General features: G+C 37.3%; 2 protein-coding genes across 12 annotated transcripts in view; one reads left to right on the top strand and one right to left on the bottom strand.

Annotated features, from left to right (window-relative positions):
- Positions 1-9,226, top strand: part of SECISBP2 (SECIS binding protein 2) — a 29,431-nt gene extending 20,205 nt beyond the window's left edge. For 6 of the 7 annotated variants that reach the window (XM_074813056.1, XM_074813058.1, XM_074813055.1 and 3 more), the window contains 7 exons: positions 1,365-1,534; positions 3,109-3,247; positions 3,705-3,834; positions 5,582-5,802; positions 6,540-6,694; positions 7,132-7,333; positions 8,154-9,226. In XM_074813056.1, the coding sequence (XP_074669157.1) occupies positions 1,365-1,534; positions 3,109-3,247; positions 3,705-3,834; positions 5,582-5,802; positions 6,540-6,694; positions 7,132-7,333; positions 8,154-8,263 (1,127 nt within the window). In that variant the 3' untranslated portion in view covers positions 8,264-9,226. The remainder of the gene's footprint in view (positions 1-1,364; positions 1,535-3,108; positions 3,248-3,704; positions 3,835-5,581; positions 5,803-6,539; positions 6,695-7,131; positions 7,334-8,153) is intronic. The other variant, XM_074813057.1, reaches the window with a different exon arrangement.
- A 1,398-nt stretch (positions 9,227-10,624) lies between these two features.
- The window catches only part of SEMA4D (semaphorin 4D), a 103,601-nt gene continuing 91,188 nt past the window's right edge, over positions 10,625-23,037 (bottom strand). For 2 of the 5 annotated variants that reach the window (XM_074813070.1, XM_074813072.1), the window contains 3 exons: positions 13,532-13,741; positions 12,065-12,162; positions 11,270-11,499 (listed from right to left, as the gene is read on the bottom strand). In XM_074813070.1, the coding sequence (XP_074669171.1) occupies positions 11,470-11,499; positions 12,065-12,162; positions 13,532-13,741 (338 nt within the window). In that variant the 3' untranslated portion in view covers positions 11,270-11,469. Of the gene's footprint in view, positions 11,500-12,064; positions 12,163-13,531; positions 13,742-16,308; positions 16,333-23,037 lie in introns of those variants that run through there. The other 3 variants (XM_074813068.1, XM_074813069.1, XR_012621691.1) reach the window with 3 other exon arrangements.

The raw sequence follows: 23,037 nt of genomic DNA, 5'->3' as shown, positions 1-23,037 counted from the left end.
ACCAGCCTTTCGAACTAACCCAGCCTTACTCATGCATATGTATGTTTGTGTTATGTAACCCAATGAATATGTATATCCACAGTCTATAAGTTTCTGGTAAAATGTGCGGTGGGTGTGCAAGCTTTGAGGAGAAACCCCCTTGCACCCCGGCCGGAGTAAACATACCTGCTTTATAACTCTCTGAGTTGTAGAGTCTGTTTCCGCAAATCAACTCTGTGAATTTGAAATGAAGAGGTGATGTACGCAGTGAAGGAGATAGGATGTGTCTGCATGGCATATACTTATGTATTGCTTCAAATTCAGATTCGGTTCTTGTAGCGACCTATGCTAACATACTGCACAACGTTCTTGGCAATTTGGTTTTGTTACACAGAGACAAAAAAAAGTTGCGGTATAGCAGTTTTGTGAAGTAAACTGTTTATGCTAATAGTACTGTATGTGGTGTTGGAGGATCAACATGTAAATACTTTGGAAGCAGTAAATGAAGATGACTTAAAAAAAGCTGCTAGAAGCTTTGGGTGTTTTCTAGGTGAGAGAGGTTGCCTGAGGCACAGAGGTGTCAAGCTCATTCCACTGATACATCTCATTGTCTTCATTCACTTGCTAATGTAACCTGGTTTATATTGCAGGTAACTGAAGTTTGACAAAGTGCTCTCACAAGGAACAGCAGTCCCTGCTGACAGCAAGTTGAAAAAGGAGAGTAGTTTTTAGGATGTGAGGTCATGGTTTGGAAGGTCCAGATTCAGGGACTTGGCCAGTCATTTAAAGCTTTTGTGTCCTAAACCCTCTGGAAGATGCAAGTAAAGTAGACATCTCTTGAGAGCTGTGCTGATTAAGCAAAAGAAACTTAGCTGTAGCTTTGCATTGTCATTACCCATCTGCAAATGAAGTCCATCCAATTTCATTAAGGTGTAACAAATGGTAGGAGTAAGTACTACAGATTATTTTCAGCAATTAAATCTAAAATCTGTAATATTGCAACTCAGTATTTCTCGTGGAGGAGGAAATGCCAGTGAACTAGAGATTCCTGAAGGTTTATCAAGCTGGCAATGGCATGGTGTTGAAGGTAGCTTGGAGCACCGTGTTTTGCCAAATTCTGCTTTTGAGAGTTCAGGGACAGAGCTTGTGATTCTAGTTGTATAATAAAAGTAGAGAACATGTCAGTCTTTTAGGAGGAGTATCTTTATTAAATGACATTGTTTAATGATACAGGATTGCCTATAAATATTCTTAATAGCAACATAACACAAATTTAATATGTGTATACTAGTCCTAATCCAGACATTAAACTTGCATTGGATTGTAGTTTAGGTATTTGTTATACTTGTCTGATGCAGACTTTTTTTTTTTTTTATAAATCTCAGTTGGTGGCGCCATACCCTTGCTTTCTAAAGAACCTCCTACAGCCACAAAAAGTCAACGGTTAAATCAAGGAAAGATGCCTCATAACCCTTTGGATTCCAGTGCTCCTTTGGTAAAGAAAGGGAAACAGAGAGAAGTCCCTAAAGCAAAGAGACCAACACCTCTTAAAAAGGTGCTCTCATTTTTACCTTATATACTACAATATAGGCTAATGAAACTTCAGTACTACTCTGTGAGTCTGTTAAACCTTCTGGCATGGAGATCTGCATCTCAGTGTCCACTTGTCTAAATTCAATTTTAGCTTTCCTTGGTTTAAAAAAGGGGAGGAAGGGGCAAGGGAGAAGAGGGGAGTCTTGCTAAATAGCATATACAGTTTCCCCCAAGATATATTTTCTCACGTAAATCACTTGGTAGCTGAAGAAGTGCCACTACAAGAGTGTCCACACATCATTGGTATAGGGGGACATCCAAAGAAATGTTACTTGGTTTGGGCAAGATCTGCTTATTTGCAGGACTGGGGAGGATGGATCAAACAAAGGTAGTGTTTAATGTTTCTGTGCTCTTCCAAGCCAGAACTTCAGCTGATTCTGCAGCAACTAGTGTTAGATCCACCTGGTGATTTCTCTTGTATCTTCCCCCTGCTCATTCACATTGCTTCCTGTCGTGTCTTCTATACAGAGGATTTTGAGATACCACTCAATCACAAGATCGCTTTTTTAGCCTAGACTAATTGTTATGGAGCTAGAGAAGGTAGTTTAGTGGTCATTCTGTGCTGCTTAATTGAATTTGAGCGCTGTACAATATAAACAACATATAACAAACTCAGGTGGGTGATACTAGTTACTGTGTCTTCTGGCTGTTCTATTTTCATGCCATCTGTTTTCCAAAGTAGGTTTGAGAATACAAAGATTTCTTTGTCTGTGTAATATCTGTGTTCTGAGTATAGTAGCGAGCTTATTTTTGTTCATCTTTGAAAAATGCAAATGGAGAAATTTACTTTTTAAAGTAAAATAATTAGATTCTGTGGTGTAATTAATTACAAATTTTGAGTAGATTAGCTGAGCTAGTGGGCATATATATAATAACTGCTTCTTAGCAGCTACAAAAGCAGAGAAGGAAGATGAGTTTCAGGAAACTGATTATTGCTTCCACTTACAGTAGCATGTTTGGATCCAGCATATGTCCTACTTTCCTTCCTTCCGTATACCATACAGCCTAGCTATCCATGGTAATTTCTTCTCTTTTTCTTCAACCAGAAAATTCAGACAGCGATCTATTAGACTGACTCAAGTTTTTAACGGGAAAATAAGGGAGAAGAGTAACTGTGTGTGTGAATATATATGTATATATACATATGTACATACATGTACCTGAGTGTTTGGCTGAATTGCTACAAATTGACAGTCTGAAGAAGAAAGGGAGAAGGGAGACTTTTTCACCCACTTCTCTGTGTTGAAGAAATTTGTTGCTTTATCTTTAGTTCTGCAGTTGTAGTTGATCCCTAGTAGTTATTTCCTCCACCCAGACACTGGTAATCAAGGAAAAAGTCCTTTGCTATGTAGATTTAGGGAGTATCTTTCCTTCTTCTTATGTGCAAATTAAAAAAACCCCAAATGTTGTAAACTTTGAATGATAGTGCCAGACTTCTTTATGAATGGTCTGTATGTAAAGACTTGTAAGAGAAGCTGCTTTGTTATCTATGTGACACTGGTTTGATTTGGTTTATATATATATATTTTTTTTTAGATCATTCTGAAAGAAAGAGAACAACGAAAACAGCAACACCTGTTAGAACAGACAGCAGTATCAAAAGGTGAAGATAATATTTGTCAGCCCACAGAAAATACTACTGAAGATGAAATGCTTCTACAGGATAGTCAAGCAGGTATCTTTCAACAGAAGGCTGTAACACAGTATGTAGATGGAGATTTGAGAGTGAGCACACTTAGTACTTTCAAAAATGTGTACCAAATACTGTCAAATGAAAACTGTACCTTCAGAATTTTCTAAAATATAGCTTGGGCTTATCTAGAGTTTAAAGTGTGCCAAAGCTGATAGTCGATGTAATTGAGTAATTTGGCTTCTGAATACTGTTCCTCACTTTCATGCCCGTCGGATTTATTATGTGTCGTAATGAGAGTCCTTGCATCTCTCTGGCAATCTGTTTAAAAAGAGGTACAATAATAAAAACTATGATAAAAAAATGTATGAGCTGTTCCCCTACTACAACAGATTGTTGTAACAGTGAAGTAAAGCCTCTCCAAGAGACACTTGGCAACTTAGTCTCTTCACAATGCTTTTTGGTCTGTCTTTTCATTGAAATGTCTTTATTTACATGATAGCTGTTCCTGTAATGCAAGCTGCTGAAGGGTTTCTGGAGAGCACAGGGATGAAGGAATCTACAGAAGGTTCTATGACTTCAAAGCAGCCAAACTCCAATCTTCCAAAAATCCATAGTAGAAATTTTAGAGAGTAAGTACTGATTGTAGAGATCTCTGTTTTTCCACAGTACCGCCAATACAGCATTTTTCATACAAGATACTTCAATTGCATTCTATGCCACACTAATTGGAATTTAGACTGAAGATTCTAAATTTTTTTTTTTCAGTTTTCCTGTGAGCTGACACACAAACAAAAAATTATATCCAGAGAAATAGTCTGTACATTATTGTAATTCTGATTTCAAAATGCATGTTCCTTGAAGGAAAAAAAAGATCAGAAATTCATTAGAGGCTAAGAAAGGAAAAGGAGCTGCTGTTAAAGTAATGGAGTACCAGCTTAATATTTAAGAAAAAGAGTAGTACGCTTTACTTATTTTTAGTGTGTACTTTGGTTTTTTGCTCTCAGACCAAATGGCAAAATGTAAAGAATGTGACTATCCAGATGACATTTTCATGTTGTGGCGAGGCAGAGAAATAAAGGGAAGATTTATGGGTTATTGTGTGCAAACACTTTTAGTTTTGTTTAAACAGATGTGTATACATGTTTTCTTATAAAAGAAGAAATAGTCATTACTATATGTGAAGAGGTCAGAGATCCAGTCATGACAGTTTAAAACAGTTACTTTAGGTAAACAGTGTTTTAACTTTTAGTTTTCCTCCAGTAAAGGCACCACTGGCCTTTTTGCAGTTCATGTTATAGTAACGGTTAATATTGATACAGCCATTCTTTATCTTCCTGATGGCGTGTGTTAGCTCTAATTTAACTTTTAATTGCATTAAAAATTATATAATTTGTGTTTATGCAACACTGTTTTACTGAAAGCAGAGTTTGGGTTGAATAGGTAAAGGGCAACTCAGTCCTACCTATTACAGCATGTAGAGCATTCAGCAAAGCTTAGAATATTTTGTGTCTTCAGATTAGATTTTCAGTGTTTTAGTAGACTTGTCTTTGAGTCTTAGTGAAATCAACTGGAAATAGTAAATAAAAACTCTTGTAACTTACAATTATCTCAAAATCTAATTTATCTCTAAGATCCAGCATAGGTCTTGTGATCTCTTCCCATAATCCTATGTGAATTTGCCACTTAGCATCTTTCTGTTGGCTGTGCAGTTGAGATATCTTTCATTTTTCTCTCTGTGAGCCTTCCTTACTGAGTGATTCTTTATGTAAAAGATGGGGGAAAAATAATTTGGAACCCTGATCTTTCACAGGGAATACTAGATAAGTACATCTGTGTTTATCCTTTCGTTGTGAACACCACAAGGCTGTAATCTGATAAGTGAAATAGGATGACAGACAAAAAATATGAACTTGGGGAGGAGAAATTTGATCCAGATTTCTGTCTTTGTTATAAGTAGCCCTGTATTTATAGAAATAAATTAGAATTTTATACTTTGGTTGCTGTACTTTGATTTATATAGGTCAAAATAAATGCCCTCAGAAAAATGCTTCAGTAGAAAAACATATGTACATACATATTTATTGGTATAAAATACAGGTTTATTGTACATGTGTGTATGTATTTTTGGTATAGTTTGATAGGAGAGCCAGATACCACAGGTAACAAAACTTTCCGTAAGTTCCCAGCCACTGAAAAAAATCTTATATAAATTTTTGTTTTCATGTATATGAGAACTGTGTTTGGAGTAGAAATAGAAAAAAGGTAAAGACAGACTAGAATAGAAGGTGAACTGTTTATATTTTACATATTACATATTTATGTGTTACATATTTGTAATTTTAGGGTTTTTAACATTTAATTGATTATATCTTCCAGTTACTGCAGCCAGGTACTTAGTAAAGAAGTTGACAGTTGTGTGACAGATCTCTTAAAAGAATTGGTTCGTTTCCAAGATCGCTTGTATCAGAAAGACCCAATAAAGGCCAAGATAAAACGCAGGCTTGTTATGGGTCTTAGAGAAGTTTTGAAACATCTGAAGCTGAAAAAACTGAAGTGTGTCATCATCTCTCCTAACTGTGAAAAGATTCAGTCAAAGGGTAAATAAGCTTTTTTAAAAAGTGTTTGTTTAATAAAAGAAATGTAAAAAAGCAGACTCACCATACTGGCAGCAGTATTAATTATTAGTACTGGAGGAACTTACTTGAGTAGCCTTTGAAATTCAGTCATGTAAATATGCCTTCCTCCTTCAGATTGTTAACTGCTGTGCAGCTGAAGTGTGAGCTGAGTCAAGACTGTCTGGGGTGGGGGCAGTTATTTGAGACTAGGATCTGTTTAGTTACCGATTTGCAGTGCAGCTGCACAAAAGATTGCACTGGCATAGCTGAGAAGAGACAAAGGTTACTGATGCCAGCTGTGCCACCACAAGAAGTCTTGCTGTATCAGATTGGCCACAGATTGACAATAAGTTGTCAGTGATACTTTGTTTAAAATTTGTTGTAATTATTTTCATTACTTTCTATTAACTTTTAAATAATTTCTTAGCAGCTGGGTCTTTTTTAAATACTCAATTAGACTATACTGCACATATAACAAAATACAGAGTAGTAGCAGTCAAAGGAAACTGCTAATTATTAAGAAAAAAATGTCAAATTCTCCTTTAAAAGTTAAGATCTAATGCTGTTATTGAGATCAATGTATTTTTTCCTATAAATTTTGTAATTTCAAAATAAATCCTTAATCTTGGGGTATTTTTTGCATCTTTTAACAGTACTGTCCTTTAGTTATAATCACCCTGAATAGTGTCATTCTTTGCTAATTCTGTTGTCTGCTCCAGGTGGGTTGGATGAGACTCTGCACAACATTATCGACTGTGCCTGTGAACAGAATATCCCATTTGTTTTTGCCCTTAACCGCAAGGCCCTAGGCCGCTGTGTGAACAAAGCAGTGCCTGTGAGTGTGGTGGGAATTTTTAGCTATGATGGGGCTCAGGTAAGCTGAAATATAGAGGTTCATGTTTTTGTTTAGCTTTACTCTTTACCTGTAAGAGGAAAATAACATACTCATGACTTTAAGGTTTGGTTTGTTTGTTTTGCTTTTGCACACTTGTACTCTTTATCCCACCTCAGTGGCTTATACAACAAATCGATTTTAGAAGTACAGCCACTCAGTACTGTTCGAAAAAGTAGTTTGGCCATCTCTTCCTGACATCCATCTAGATGTTCCAAAATTTTTTTTCAAGAGAATTGATGTTTTGATAAATGCTTCTAAATGGTTTGGTTTTCATGTCATTATACATACTTAGCTGCTCAACTTTTATATATGAACATATATGTTCTGAATAAGGAATATTCATTACAGATCTTCATGGAGATGTTAAATCTTAACAATGTGATTTAAGCTGTACTAATAACTATGTATTTCCCCAGGACCATTTTCATAGAATGGTACAACTGACAACAGAGGCCAGGAAGGCCTACAAAGATATGATAGCAGCTTTAGAGGAAGAAGCTGAAGGAAAGCTAAGAGAAACCCAACCCAGCATCTTAACCACTGAATATGAAAAAAATGGCTTATCAGAAAGTGGTAAAACATCTTCCAAGGACTCTGATGAGGATGTACCAAATTATAGTGAGTATTTACTGGCTTGGCTTTGGTTCAGTTTTCATGCAAAGTGCTCTTCAATTCTACGATTTGCACTGAAACAAATGACACCTGACACTTCAGTGGTTAGTAAGGGGAGAAATTCTGCTTTTCTGTGATTTCCCCCTGCCCTCCTAATTTTATAAACCTGAGATCAGTTCTTACTGAGAAAGTTTTAGAGAAAATTCCTCTGAAATCCACTGATGGCAGGCGGTACTCGTTGCTTTGTCCAAGGAGGTTTAACAGAGCTTCTTCTTATTTCTATTTGTTAAAAAATCCTCCAAGTTTTTTTCTAGAAGTGCATACTCTATAAATGCAGTGGACTAAGTTTTGTATTGCAGCCTGTTTGAAATGCATCTTCCTGTCCAAAAGTGTTCATGTTTTGTAAAGGTCTTCCTCTTTTAGAAACGCATTCCTCTAGCTCTGCTTACACAGTCACCAGACAATGACAGTTATCGTGGATACTAGGCAACTTAAAACTTCTCTGAAAGTTTTGAAAACTTCTGGGTTTTTTTAAGTTGGATTCACCTTCAGAGTTGGCCTTGCTTGAGTAGAGGGTCTGCACACAAGGACCTCAGTGGATCCCATCACCCCCAAAGTATTCTTTCATGTGTCATTTGATGTCACATGGTGTACACACCAACATGGCCATGTGCCAATTTATCTCAGCACTTACTTTGAGGAGGAAGTAGAGAATCAGTGTGACTTTTCATTTTAAGTTTTTCCTCAAGTATTATACAGTAACCTGTTTGTTGTTTTTTTGTTGTTTGTTTGTTGTTTTTTTTTTTTTTATTCTAATATTCCCTAGTTAAAATCTGGAAGAGAAAACTTGAAGAAGAGTATAATCCATATGCACTGGAACTGGAAAAGAGTGCAACTGCTGACATGGTGATAGTGAATTCAGAAGAGCATCAGTAAATCCAGATCCAATTTTATTGGACTTTCTTGGGTTTTTTTAGACCCCTAGGAAGAAGGTAGCAAAATAAAATAATTGAAGAAATATCTGAAGTCAGCTAAGTAAACTGTTCTGAATCCCTTTAAGTGAAATACATACCAGGGCACATGAGGCACTAGCTAATGCTTTTACATTTTACATATTTGGCTGATCAGTATAGCAGATGACAACAGCAAATTGTCTTAGGCCAAACCACTTGAACTGGCTTGGCATACTTTAATGGTTTTATGGACTAGCACTGATTTATTAGTGATACAATATTCCAAAAGAACTCATTAGAAAGATAATTAATAATTTTATTTGGGAAGACATTCCATGAGCCAGAAGGATGGGGCTTGTGGGGAGTTGCTTTTTATTTTTAACTCTTTTTTTAAAGAACTTAGACTGGTTTTTGATTGTGGAGGGTTTTTTCTTTTTTTCTTCTAAATAAACCTGCTTAGATGGGCAGGCTGGCATCAATGTCACTTTCTTCCAGTCAGCAAGAACTAATTTTGGGCAGGAAACTTGATTGAAACTGTTTAAGGAAGGCCTGATAACAAAGTTCCCAGTTAGCTCTTCTGTTTGATACTTTGTTCTTTGGGGATGATACAGATGTAAAAGAGAGAGCATGGACTACAAAGGTCTGAAATTCCTGATGTGAAAATGCTCTGTTTAGAAATGTTATAAAGCTGATGAAGTGTACAGTGATGATGGTTCTGTTCCTACTGAGACTAGTTTATTGTAGGTTCTGCTTTGAAGTTAGAGGATATTGAAGGACCGCAAAGGTGCCAGCCTGCTATCCTATCTGTAACTTCTTCATGCTGACAGACTCTTCATTCCGGGGTTGTGTCAGTATGTATATGTAATAGTTTTTGATTGATCTCAGTTTGTATCAAAGTCAGGGAAAATTTGTATCTTACAGGAAATAAAATTTTAAAATCAAAATGTCCTCATAATGGTGGTGGAGCACCTTAGTGGGACTGTGCTATATAAATATCATTGTTTACAAGTTGCAGACATAAGAGAACAAGCCTAAAGAAAGTAATTGGAGAATGCACATGTAACTAACTTCTGTCATCTGTTCTGAAAGATGATATAGATGCCATGTGCTGCTGCCAGCATCTCTGAAGTGTGTCTGTAAGTGCATGCTTCATCACATTGAAGTAGTAGTGCAATACTTTGGAAAGGAGCTGCCTTATGAAGTTAGAAGTGATGCAAAAACTTTAAATTGTTTGAATTTCAAAATTATTTTGTAGACTGTAAATTGTATAAGATCTGTTACAGTATACTGATTCTGTAAAGTATGGTTGTGATTTAAGTAAATTTAATGATACTTGAAATGTCAGTTTTGAAGAAGAAGATTGGTAAGGGATGCCAGCCTTGAGCTGAAACGCACAGTTGGTCACTAGTTATGATGATGTTTTTGTATTAGTTTCTTCTAATCTTAAATGGAAATTGAGGGTGAAAGATCTCAGTGATGACAGATGGTTTTGGTTAGCAGATATCCTTGATCTAGAGGAAGTTGCAATTTATTTGGACCTGTGCCACTTTGATACACATCTAAAACTCTGAAACTGCTAAACTGGGGACCAGTTTGTGAAGATCACATGAACAGCTGGGTTTTTTGGCCACATTTTCTGTTTTGTCTTACTACAGAAAAGCATGAAAAGTTACTTTGGAAACATTATAGGTTGTTCAAAATCTTGGGGAGTTATTTCCTGTTCTTAGAATGTAGCAAAAAAATTCCCTGTAAGGGGTCACAGCTGTATTCACTAATTTTGTTACACAGATGTTTTTTCACAAAGAAGTTGAGCTAAACAAAAACTCTGGTGTCAGTCTTACAAAGCCTTACCTTCCCACTCAGTACCACAGAACTAAACTTATGTCTGCTCCAAATCTACAGAACAAATAGAGGAGGAACATTCAAGAAAAGTCTTTTTACAGTTGTCCTTTAGCCATAAAGGATGCCCTGAGAGAAGCACAGTTCTCTCTGAACTTTGGTGTCAGAAGTTTGCATCAGCATTAATCTATGATTGCCAATCATAGGGAAAACTGTCTGTGTGTAAGAATTTTTACCCCACATGTGTGACAAGGTGGTCTGGTATTGGAAAAAAAAGGGTCATTCAGGAAAGTCTTAGAGTAAGGAGAATGCTTTCTTCAATGTGGGAAACAAATCTAACTTAAATCTTAACCAGTTAGGGGATAACTCAGGGATAAGTATGCAGCTTTCTGCTATTGCTACGAGCAGCTGTCCCCATGGACTCAAGCTATAGTGATTCTTAGGTGGCATCTTGCTTGCTTGCTTCCAGGTTGTTGAAAACCATTGAGAGGATAAGACAGAAAACTTTAATTATGCCTCAGACTTTCATTTATTAGATGCAGAAGGACAAAACTCTGAACAGCAATGCAGTAAAACAATTTCACTGTGGATTAAGTAGGTCCTAACATTTTCAATCTGCAGTTGTTCAGTAGGAGTAGTCTTAGAATTCCTTCAACATAGCTTTAAAAAATTCTACCAGTTATCTCCAATATAGAAGAATAATTTGCAAAAACTAAAGAGTCTGCTTTAACTTGGGTGCTTTGTAATCTATTTATCTGTATTTTGAGCATTAGTCAGTAGTTCTTTATTTTGTACAGAAGCTTTATTACCAGAGGAAAGGTGTTTGAAGAAATGAACTTGCTGACACCAGAAAGGAATGTTCTTCAAAACACTGGGAACAGAGTATAAGGGTAAACATATTAAAAGAAAATAAATGGGCAAGTTGAAGTGTCTTTAAATAAATGTGATCCACATCTTTTTATTAATGTCTAAATCATCTGCCAAGATCCTCAAGCCCAAAATAAACTGGTTTTCTTAATGAACTCAAAACAGAAGCTGTACATCATATTATATTGTCTGAGCAGCACAAGTCTTACTGAGACCACTTTTGTTCTTCATTAAGCTGAAATAACTGGCATCAGAAAACCGGAGATGGGATGGGTGGCCTCTCTTGTAGCGTGTAACTTAGTCATTCTTCAGTGCAGTAAGGATATCCTCTTCCACCTCAAGCTTCAGGTGGTCCTCCTGAATATCAATTTTAATGGCAGCACTAGCACTCACAAATACCTCTTTGAATGCTGTGCTATTAAAAGTACTGAGTACTCTAACCTGCATACATTTCTCCTTCTAGCCTGTTTGTTCCTTTGTCCATTAGAGGCTGTTTTTCTTGTTGCAGCTCTCCTGAAGAAGAAAAAGTTCAGAATGATGTGTTAATATTGGTTTAAAAATTAAAATAGTGTTTAAAGGTTGCCTGTACTAACTGTTCCACATGCAACAAGCATATGTCATATCCAGAAGTTATCAGAAGTAATCTTTGTTCTAACTGTTGGAGAATAACATTAAAAGCTAAGTATTTTTTTTTAAAGGAAGGCCAGCTTTGATGAACAGTACTGTTTATGAAGTCCAGTAGTCTCTGCAACACAATTAAGTCTACAGATGTGATGAAATAAATCTACTATATTCGGTATACACAGACTTACTGTTTTGGGCAGCATGAGAACTACTGCCTGATTAGCACTTGGTTAGTGGACTGAAGGAGCAAGCTGACATAACTGTAACACATGTCATAGATCAAGCAGATTTTACTGCTGAGATAGTCAAGAATGATGGCATGTACAGGAACACTAATGACTTTGTTATATAAGTACATGCAGCTGCAGAAGCATCTTAGGCTATTTATAAAATAGGGACTGTAGTGTGTCATGTAGAAAGCACTGTAGAATGTATTTTTTCCAAAAATTCTTACCCATGTTTTCCTCCAGTTTTGCATCATCTTGTCATGTTCACTGATGGCACTTCTCCAGATATCGAATTCTTTGGTCCATCCATCCTGACAAGCATTATCTGAGAATTGTATATGGGGATGATTACATAACTACGTAATGATAAAGTAAGTTGATATCGGTTCAGTTGCAGTACTTCCTGTGAAAGATTGGGCTAGAAGGAACAGAAGCCATCATTTTGTCCTTCATTTTGCTCTACCTCCTCTCATGTTATTTGGAAATAAGTTCCATTCAAATAGTCATGTCTCTTCCCCTCTGCAGCAAACTTTATAGTCTCCGGGGTAAACAGATTCAGTGTCTTTATCTGAGATTTGAGGTCTAGAAAATACAACCTACAAGTTAAAGAGTTCAAACCCATCTAAGCAGCACAGGAATGCTCCAGTTAGATCATACCAAGCCTGGGGAGGAGGAGGATAGGATAGAGCTGACTATGTCCAGTTTGCAATTTCCCTGTTTTTCAGTAATGTTAGTAGTTAGTTACTCTTCATTCTGTTGAGAACTCAAGGAGGGCTATTTTCCTGCATCTTGATAAAATTCTAGTTCTGTCTGCCAGTTTTTCTTGCAGAATGTAACACTGGTGGTGACATACACAGATACAATTTTTTCAATGTATCCTTCAGGACACTAGCAACAACAGTATATAATGGTTTTGGAACAGTGAAAGCCTCCCTGTTTTACATTTACAGTAGTTTCACTGAGACGCTCTTCATTCTGCTTCTGAGATATCTTCAAATTAACTGGAGTGATGGCAAAACAACTTGTGTAACTCCTACTGCTTTTCTCTGTCACTGCAAAAAGGTTTGAGCTGTTCTTGACACATTTGTGTTTGTCATTAACCAGCTAATTGATTTTCCTTCACCCTGCCAAGGAAATCTATACTATATCATCTTCATTGCTCCTGCTGGTTTCGTAAAGACTATTCAGACCTTCTCCAGGCCTGGATAAGTTCTCAAAAGCTAGTTGCAAATAATGCTTAAGTTGCATCAGTAGTTGCATGAAGAGGTAGGAACTGATCTCACCCAACTACAGGTGTTTTACAAATCATCTGATTTTTAAACATCCTGGGTGGTAGGGGTTTCTCTTTACCATCTGACTTCCTTGGCATTAAAGAATTTTTCTACATTACCCTGTAGACTTCTGGCAGAATAGCTATTTTTAACTTTCTAGTACTCGTCTGACTTCCAATTTGTGTAGTTTAGCAGTTTTGATTTCATTTCTAGATCATAACTGCTAATTTGCAGGTTTGTCCTTTGTTGGAGGGGGTGGAAGAAGGAATTTTTATGGCTTTAACACCTTGTCATAAACAATTGAAGTGGATACCAATACAGTAAGAGTTACCTATCATCTTCAGATATGCACGTTTTATGAGTGAAGATCAGACAGCTTCACAGGATCAGACCAAACATGGCATACATTCAGAACCAGCCTACCTTTATCTTCCACTGTGATGAGCACTTCTGACGTTGCATTCCCAACTTTTGAGATGAATGAACATTGATATTCTGTATTTTCTGATACTGAATCTTTCACCCAACTCAGAACATGCACTCTGCCATCAAACAGCATATGAGATTGCTCGGTGATGCATGCATTCATCTTCTGTCCGTTCTTCTTCCAGACAAAATAGGAGTCATCCGGACCTGTAAAAATGCCAGTCAGTTTATTTTGTAAGAAAATACAAGATGAGTCTTTGAAAAGAAAACAAAAACCTGAGACCTCAAGATTAGACTTAAAAGCATAAATGGTTGATTGTAATGTTTCTTAGGTTTCTTCAGCTGAAATTCTAGGTACCCAAAACCCGAGATAAAAAGGAGCCAGCACTGATAATTTAGGTTCAAGCCAAAGTTGTAAATGAGTTCATATGTGTAAAGGAATTCTGCCTGGATTCTCACAAGGGGCAACTTGACCCACAAACATGATAGAGCAGATGATAAACATCAGCACTATCTGCCTATATGATTTACTGTAGAGCTAGACCATGTTACCTACTGCTGATCAAGCTAGCTTCTGGTACAAAGCTGAAACTATCTGATACATGCCTTTGCAAAATCTGAAATAAAGGCCAGGAGGGGAAAAAGGTCAAGAACTCAGTGTGTCAAAGATGCTGGAACTAATCTTGAAAGAAGCAGAACTGGAAAAAGCACAGAACCATTAGTCACAGCAGGCAATTAGGCAAGACAGAACTTGGAACAAGCTTGGATCAACAACAAAGAGCAATCTAATCTTTTGGCCTTGTTGCTATTATTTGTCTTAACCTGCAATGACAGAATTTGAATAAATTGGAGATTGACAGTAGCCCAGAGGACAGAACAGCTGTTCCCAGAAAATTAGCAAGGTTGGCTGAAGTGTACTTGACAGTATCAGAGCGTTTTCATTTAAGACAGACATCTGGGCCAAGCTAAGAATTTTGCAGTAATTCTGATGTTTAAAACATGCCTGTTTGTACCTCGGTCCTGGGATCCAGACTAGCCTTAGCAAAAGAAGACATAAAGAGAAATTTAGGGTAAAAAAGAAGCTTATTTTTGCAAATATGTCTTGAGAGAACAAGTAACATACTACAGAAATCAGCTTTTCTATGAGCTTTTCAGATTGCAAATCAATGTGGCATTTTTCTCTAGAAAAAATACTTGATTCTAGGTTCATGTCCTGAAAACTAGTTAAATTTTAGATAATCATGCAGGCAGACAAAAAAAAGGGTTGTCTTTACATCAGTGCCCTTCCTCAGCAGATCTCGTTACATTCTTAACTCGTTTGGAAATAAAACTAATATACTACAAATATGGAGACATAAATTATTAGTAGGAGTAAGGGTAAATGATAGAGAGCATGATCTAGTTAAAGCCTGGTAGAGTTTACCCCTGAGGCAAAGAAGGAGGTAGGGAAGTGGCACAATCTCTAGAGGACTGACAACAGCTCTGACAAAGGAGAGAGCATAGGCTGCACTGAAAACAGCTAGCCTAGCACACACTCATTTTAAAAAAAATGGTTCATAGATGATTATACTCATTCTACAATTAACAGTAGATAGATTACATGTTGCTAAGATCATGGGAAGTCTGGAACCAGGGACAAATTATTTCAGTAAACTAATACTGAAGTTGGAATTTGGACAAATGGGAGGAATAGTAAGTAAATACAAGCACAGCAGAAAGAGAAATCTTGAAGTAAAAAAAAAAAAAAAAGGGCTTTGAAGAGTAGAAACCTACCTTCAAATACATGCTGGCTTATAATTTCTAATAAATGCTACAATAAATCTGACATAGCATTAATGCAGAAATGAAATTAAACGATAGTGTTCGCAGAGGCCAAGCTGACTGCAGTGAAAATAAGAAGAGGGAATGCTGTGGCACAAGCCTCAGGATGAACTTTTTCAGGTCTAGAAGAGTTATCACTCTAGCATTGTAGAGCTAAAAGTCAGGTGCTTGAGTAAAGCCACAGGCTCATAAGTTTTAGTAGTTCAAGTCCTAAGATACGGGAATAGGGCCATTACCTAAACCCATGAGCTTGAAAAATGACATTTTAGGGCCATGTGAGGAAGTGGCATGTTCAGTGCAGGACATTTCACTAAACTTGCTTCAAACGTTACTATTCACACCAGAGAATCTGCTCTATTTCCTGGTGCTAAAGATTACAGTTGTTCCAGAAATCTGCCAAAATCTTAGATACAGATTTCTAAAGACTAAAACCAAACCATTTCCTTATATAGGAAATTTTGCAAGCTGTGCTTAAGCCCCTTAAGAAGTTGCAACTGAGCAATTTTACCCTACCTTTGTTTTCTGTTCAGTCAGAAGCACTGGAAATCCCCACAGAGATACAGTCATCCCCACTCATTCAAATTAGTTGACAGCAAAATTTAGGTTCAAGCACTAGTTTTTACTGACCTCCGTGTTTCACTGCAGTTTGTTCCTAATTTTCAGGCACTGTGCTACTTTACTATGATTTCCTTTTCAGCATTGAATAATAGAAAAAATACACTGAAACAGTTCAGTTGCAAAAACTTTGAATCACATTTGTTAAATGCAAATGATTGACAACTCCAGAGTGAGATAAATTCAGACTCAGATGTAATGGTTAGAGAAGTATTTTCTGAAGATAAAGGAAATTAGTATGAACATATACTTCGCATTTGCTACTGTTGCTATAATACAAAGTAATTACATGTCTAGTTCGAACTTTAAAATATGAATTTCTAACATTTGATCTACTTACTTTGTCATCCATTTTAAGAATGCTTGAAAGATTTAAAAAAGTCATGTTATTAAAACAATATTCAAGCAGAAAATTAAAGAGCACATCAGTCTAGATATGTAAGTAGCTATGTTTAAGCAATAATGAAAGATATTTCAAACAGTTTACTTTGAAAACATTGCTTCAGTCTCAGTAAATATATTAATCAGCTTCACCACTTCAACAGTTTTAGAGGGGAAAGGTTAACAATTATCAAGCAAAAATAGAAAAGCCTTCCTGTGCTGTCAGAAGTACACCTTTTCCCTGCATAAGCCCTTCACAATTTCTAGTGTCTGTGGAAGTGTTTGCTCCTTTTCCATATAGATTTCATTTTTTATACTTCTGCTTTCAGCACTTTTGAGTGAAATGGTACTGCCTGGGTAGTAACAGCCCAGGTACTGTCCAGGTAGTTTCTGCTGGCAAAATCGTTTCTCTCACCTATGTCAAGTCTGGCAAGTTTGCACAAACCATGTATTTAATAGCCAGATGATTCTGCCTCGAGATTTTCCACAAGGGAAAATTTCAGCAGCCACAGATAGCATTAAAAACTTAAACCACTGCAGCTGCTTCTAAACTTCTACCCACAGTCTAACTGTATTCACTGAATTATTGGTGCACATTCAATCTTGCGCTAAAAACAAATAAATAAATCCAGATTTAAAGAATTAAGTATAGAGCTACAGATTCAGAGCTGTGTGCTGATGTGCCCTGCTAAACTGTACTAAATGAAGCATTTGCTATACACACATCAAATTCCAATGGACATATGGCTTTCAAGAAAGCTTGGAGATACTAATTTGAGAGCAAGAGATTATAGATTAAGTAGGGCTCACTAACAAAAGGCTGGAGTGGGGGAGCAAGAGGGAGTACTGGCCAAGCTAGCTCCTTTTGCCAAATGCTGCAACTTGCACAGCTGTAGACATTTCAAAAGCTACGCAATGAAGCTGTATAGTGAAACACTCAGAAATGCTACCCCATTACTGTTGGTTTAGCACAGTAGTTGTCTGCATTTTTAACACAGTTCTTGAAGGATAGCATAACAAGGCTTCCCTATAAATTATTCAGAGAAACACTTCAAGATAGGGGGAGGTGCGTTGGGTAAAACAAAACAGGAGCCATCAGCAAGCCTAAACCTCTTAAAGCTTTCCCTGTCTAAACTAATCTCTGAAAGTTGACAGTGAATTCAAATGCAGTGAAGATAACTGACAGGTATGCCACAGAGAAATTCTAGCAGGATAACAAGAAGTCTTTGACAAATTCCTGTAATCTAGACACAGAATTGCTACCAGAGGCTATCCAGTGACAGGAAGCTCAGGTGTGGGCAAAAATGCCCCTGTATTCCCCAATACACAGCAAAACACCTTCCAAAGCTCATAACATGCAGCAGATCTAAAAAAAAAAAAGAGTGGCACCTGGTTTTAACGCTTGCTATCTAGCTTGTAGCTTTGGCTTGTACTGAATGGTACTGAACTAAACATCCCAGATGCATAAAACCAAGACCATATAGGAAGCTCTCATCCAGAGACCAGGGATTAAGTTTTTAAAAGACACTATAATCTGGGTGCAGAAAGATTGTTTTAAATCAGAGATCAAAGTTAGCACAGGAAAAGGTTAGTCAATCATTAATATGGAAAACAACCACTAGCACTACCCAGTACATGAATGAGTTAGGTTTAAGGCTGGTCACAGTTTTTTTGAGTTGTAGGACTGAGTCACTGTTGCTGACAAGCTAGCAAAATAATAATTAAATAGTGAGTGAAGCAATCAGGAGGGTAACTGATTGGAAAAGTGGGGGAAGAAAGACTTTTTAAATTGAGACAAGCATCTTTCCAGTTCTCTGAAAATAATGTAGGTAGCCTGTATTGCAGATAAGGGCGGGGGGGGGGGGCGGGTTTCGTAGTTTTAGGTTTTGGTGGGGTTTGTTTGTTTTTGTTTTTTAAGTAGGGGCAATACATTCTAGAAAACAAACTGAAAATAGCTTGACAGCTTTTTAAAAAAGTAATCACTTTAAAAACCAAAGAAAACAGAGCTCTCTGAAATGCCAGCAAAGAACATCAAACACCAAATAATTCCTACTGAAGAACAGATGACATAACTCCTTCAAAAACCTGGTGCCTTTGTCAGATTACTAGTCCATTTGTGTAACATCAACACCACAAGTTGATACAGCCTTATCAAGGCAGATTAAAAGCAGGAAGTGCTTCCTGTGAAATGCAAACCACATAAATATGGAAGAAGTAGCCAGTCACCAGAGGAAGCAATGCATGCAGAGGAATGAAAGTAGGACACAGCATCTGCCTTCTCAGAATGGAATTTAAAAGCAGATTGGAAAAATGGCTGACTTGCCATGAGTTGAAAATGCAATTTGCACTGTCCATGCTTCCCAGCATGAACAGCATTTATTTAGATACTCTCTGACTGGGTCCAAAAGTTTTGCAATGGGAACCCAGATAATTGCCTGTGAAGAATAATTAAATGAAGCACTAGCAAGCTTAGAACTAAGGACTGGCCAAAAAAAGGGAGTTTCCAGTTTGAGTTTGCTTACTTATTTTTGGCTCTCTTACCAGCTAACAAGGCTAGTACGTTTTAAAATAAAGTGAAGAAAATTGGAGAATATATTTTAGGGAGTAACATGCTCTCCAGAAATCACTCCCGCACTCCAGAGAGTACAAGCTACTGCTTTTGCTCCTTTGTTTGCCAGACAGATCTAGCAGGATGGTGACTGGAAGAGAAGGAAATGAGATTTTTCATCTCCACTGAGGGGGCAATGCACATGACATGTTGAAGCAGCTCTGGTAAGCAATTTCTGCTGAAATAGTTAAAAAAGGTGACAGCTGTGTTCCAAATCAGTACCCAGTTAATCAGCCATCACACTGAGTGATTAATTATTACAAGTCTACAGGTTGTAGTTCTTATGGGGAAGACAAGAAAAATAAGTGTACAGGTAGTCAGTTTGCAAACCAGGCTGGTGGGGGTAACAAGAAGTTCTGAGAAAAAGAGCATAAAGTTGTGGTTATGCTCCAGAGAATCTGACACCAGTCCAAAACCATCACATCTCACTAGGTAGGACTGGGAAATCCAACTTCTCAATCATGGCCAGGGTTTAGAAGTTAGTACCAGTGTACCACTCCAAGCTGAGACATTACTGAATCAGAGTTGCATATTAGCAAGGAGAAAACCAGTTTAAATATCTATGCTGAATTGCAAAAGAAGAAAGGCTAAGCTGGGAGGTCAAGTAAAATGTTGTAAGCAAGTGGTACACAGAAGCAAATATTCAAAGTGAATCTCTCCTGAGAGAAGACACAGCCTGAAAGTAATTTGGATCTCTAAGACCCCGCTGTGAGGCAAACTACTTCTTTTATACATACCTAGTCATACTATAAAAGCTTCCATGGACTCTGCAATACCTCTTCTTCTTGCACCCTTGCAGCCTCCCCATAAACGCGTGTATATTAAAGTGATGAATACTGCCTCTTTTGTGACCATACCAGTTCGTGTCTACAAACGGCCCACACAGCACCCCACTCCAGAAGCTGAAGAGCTGAACTAAGCAACTAAGCAGCAAAGCTGCTGCTTCACAGAGGTACTCCTTCATAGAGGTACCAGCTGATTTGCTTAGTCTCAAGAGACCTTTTGACAAACTACTTTCTCAAAAGGATAGCTTACTCAAACTGTGCAGATACCAGTCAAAAACTTTTAAAACAATGCAATGGGCTTAATTTACCTAAACACTGCTGACAGATAACACAGCTGATAAAAATTTACCAATTACTGTACAAGAACACTTACTTACTGGTATATACACTACAACATGCATGCAGTTTGAAATGTTTTAAGCACATTACAACAGCAATAATTATTTGTAGGCTACAACTATTAGTCCTAGCTGGACTGATTTCCTCATGGGGAGAAAGGTATTTTAGTGTCTCTTATGTTTTAAGCGTTTTAAATTATCAAAAGTCACACAAGAAAAGGTGTCCCAACTGCACCTTATTATTCATCGCACAGGGAAAACCTGTATGAATGCAGTCAGCTGAACACTGTGCAAGGTAAGATTCTATTCAAAGAAAAAAAATTAAGGAAATTTTTTGAGGAAGAATTAATAAAGACACTCTTGGTTCTACTTCACCTTCTCACTCTCCCCTCTTTTAACTTGATGTGCCTTATCCTTAAATTATGTTTACAGAGAGCTTATTCTAGGCCTTACAAGAAAATAATATATTTTTTAAAAAGAAGGAAATAGGTGTTTTTCCTGCACATCTTTCCACAAATTTCTTAGCTTGACCATAGCCTTTACATGTAAAAGTGCACAGCAAAAGAAATTTCTACAGAAATTTTTCCAAATCTGCTGTTGATGCCAGAATTTAAGAATGCATCATCCATGTCACAGTCCTTACAGAAATTAATTTACAATTGTTTTACAGAAGTCATTATGGAGGAAGCCATCAGAGCCAGGATAACACCAACACTTAGAAAGGCATCTAATGCTGCCGTTTTTGCATGCAGAGTTAGATGTAAGAGGGGCACAGCAGGCCATGATGTCTGAAAAAAGAAGTGCCAACATTGTAGTAAGATAACGACAGCCCTAAGATATTGCAATCTAAAGTAACAAGGATACTTTTAATGTCTGATTTTTATGCAAAATAGGTCTGCAATATTTACTTGATTTTATAACCTTAAGTCACAACTTCTAAGTCCTTTTCTGTTAATATTTTAAAGGAACAATCTTAATTTTTCAACTCGTCTTCTAGATGCATCTTCAATAACAAACAATAGGTGGCATGTCAGAGATCTGCACAAAGGAATGGTTTTATTGTACCAAGATGCCTTTTAACTGATGAATGTTCAGTCAGTGCAGAAATCACTGAAAGAAGTGGTACAAAACTACAAAATTACAAATTAACAGCTACTATCAGATTACTGTAGCCAAAAACGCTGAAACTGAGTTGTAGGCAAATAGCATGAGATAAAACACCACAAGTCTGTGGAGAAGCTAATGCATAAAGTGGGATATGGAACTTCAACAAGGTACAAACTTAGCATTCCCATATGAGGATAAAGATAAACCAACCACAGATTACTAAGCAACCATACAGACTAAAGTCAAGGGTACTGCTTCAACAAAGCATCACCAGGTAAATCTCAAAATACACTGCATAAAAATGTAAAATGTTTTAAAATATTTGCACAATGGATTAAATTGTCCTGGGAGATGCAGAGCTTCTCTATTCTAGGCTACTAGTTAAACCATTTTCAGGTTTCAAAAACTAAGAATATATCTATCCAGAGGCATAATTATTAAGAAGGCAGAAAGAAATGTTCTGGGGATTATTTTATACAACAGTTCACAAAAAGAAAAAAAGCTGGAAAACTGCAACTGGTTATAAAACACAAGTGTATGTCCATGGAAAACTGCTATTTGATATTCATGTTCTTGTAAGAGTAGAACAAAGTGACAACCAAAGTAAACTCCATTTTAAGATACTGACATGCTGTAATTTGTAGTCCTAGACAAACACTTTGTTGTCTAGCAAAAAGCACTTTCCTACGCAGGCTCATTCTGCTTTGGGTGCTGCACACCTCCATGCCTCTCCTGACTGAGCTCTTAATGCATTGCACCAGGTCAACCAAACAGCCCACCACAGGGCATCACAGGTGATGCAATTAATCTTAAAAAAACCTCACCCAAGTCACTTCCAGAGAGAAAGCTTACTCATTTCTTTTGCGCACCCCCTGGGGTGCAAGGACTTTTGAGCCCTGCTGCTGAGACCCGTGCTGCACAAGCACTTCGTGACACCAGTACAGCCAACCCTCAGACAGGTGGACACAGCCTTCGGCAGGGTCTGTTCAGACTCGCTCTGCAGGCGCTTTGTCTAGAGTTTTACTCAGTTTGCAGCAGCACTTGGTGAAGTGCAGTGCATCATATTTTCCCCATCCTTCTGCACGCCTTTCAGTACAACTTTAAAATGCCTTTAAAATACAATTTCAGTACAACTACAGAAAAACTGTAGTGAATCACTTGTGATTCTGATTCTTGAAAGTTATGGATCTTTTCCCACATGGATGTGGGAAGCCTTCTTGCACTCCCTTTAAAGTACATAACCACAGGGAACAAGCATTGTATGTAGGTGTTATCTGATACTCATTATCTCCACAAAATTATAACTCCTTTAAAGTATATTGCTGAGTTTGCAGAACTTTTATGTTCACACTCCTGCAGTTATTTTAACGAGACTGAAAAGAAACCATTATGAAAAAACTGCAGATGAACTAAGGGAGGAGGCAAGGCTTCCTTCCTGACACCATGGACACCGAGGCAGTCTGAATCTGCAGGCCAGAAATATAAATAAATCATAATGGTTTGCATTGTTTCTGATTATAAATGCATTTAAATTGTTGCTCAGCATACTCTGGATATTCTAGTATGTCACTCGTCTGTGAAAGGTCAAAGATATACATATTACTCTACTGCTGGGGGAGGAGGTGTCAGTAAAACATCTTTAAGCAGAACCAAACTGGTAGAAACAGGCTTTTTCTAGTATACCTTAATTCAACAGAGCATACCAGAAAAATTACGAAGCAGGTGCATACATCGTCAACTCACTGCCTCTCCCCTGCACCAGACAGTGTAGTATTTTGTTCAATTTATTTGAAGACTGCCTCAAATGTCTTTAAAGGGTTTTAAAAATTCTGTAATGGGAGAGAAAAG

The sequence above is a fragment of the Strix aluco genome, chromosome Z, assembly GCF_031877795.1.
Source record: "Strix aluco isolate bStrAlu1 chromosome Z, bStrAlu1.hap1, whole genome shotgun sequence".
In the NCBI taxonomy this organism is placed as follows: domain Eukaryota; kingdom Metazoa; phylum Chordata; class Aves; order Strigiformes; family Strigidae; genus Strix; species Strix aluco.
This window is presented reverse-complemented; position numbering and strand designations above follow the sequence as displayed.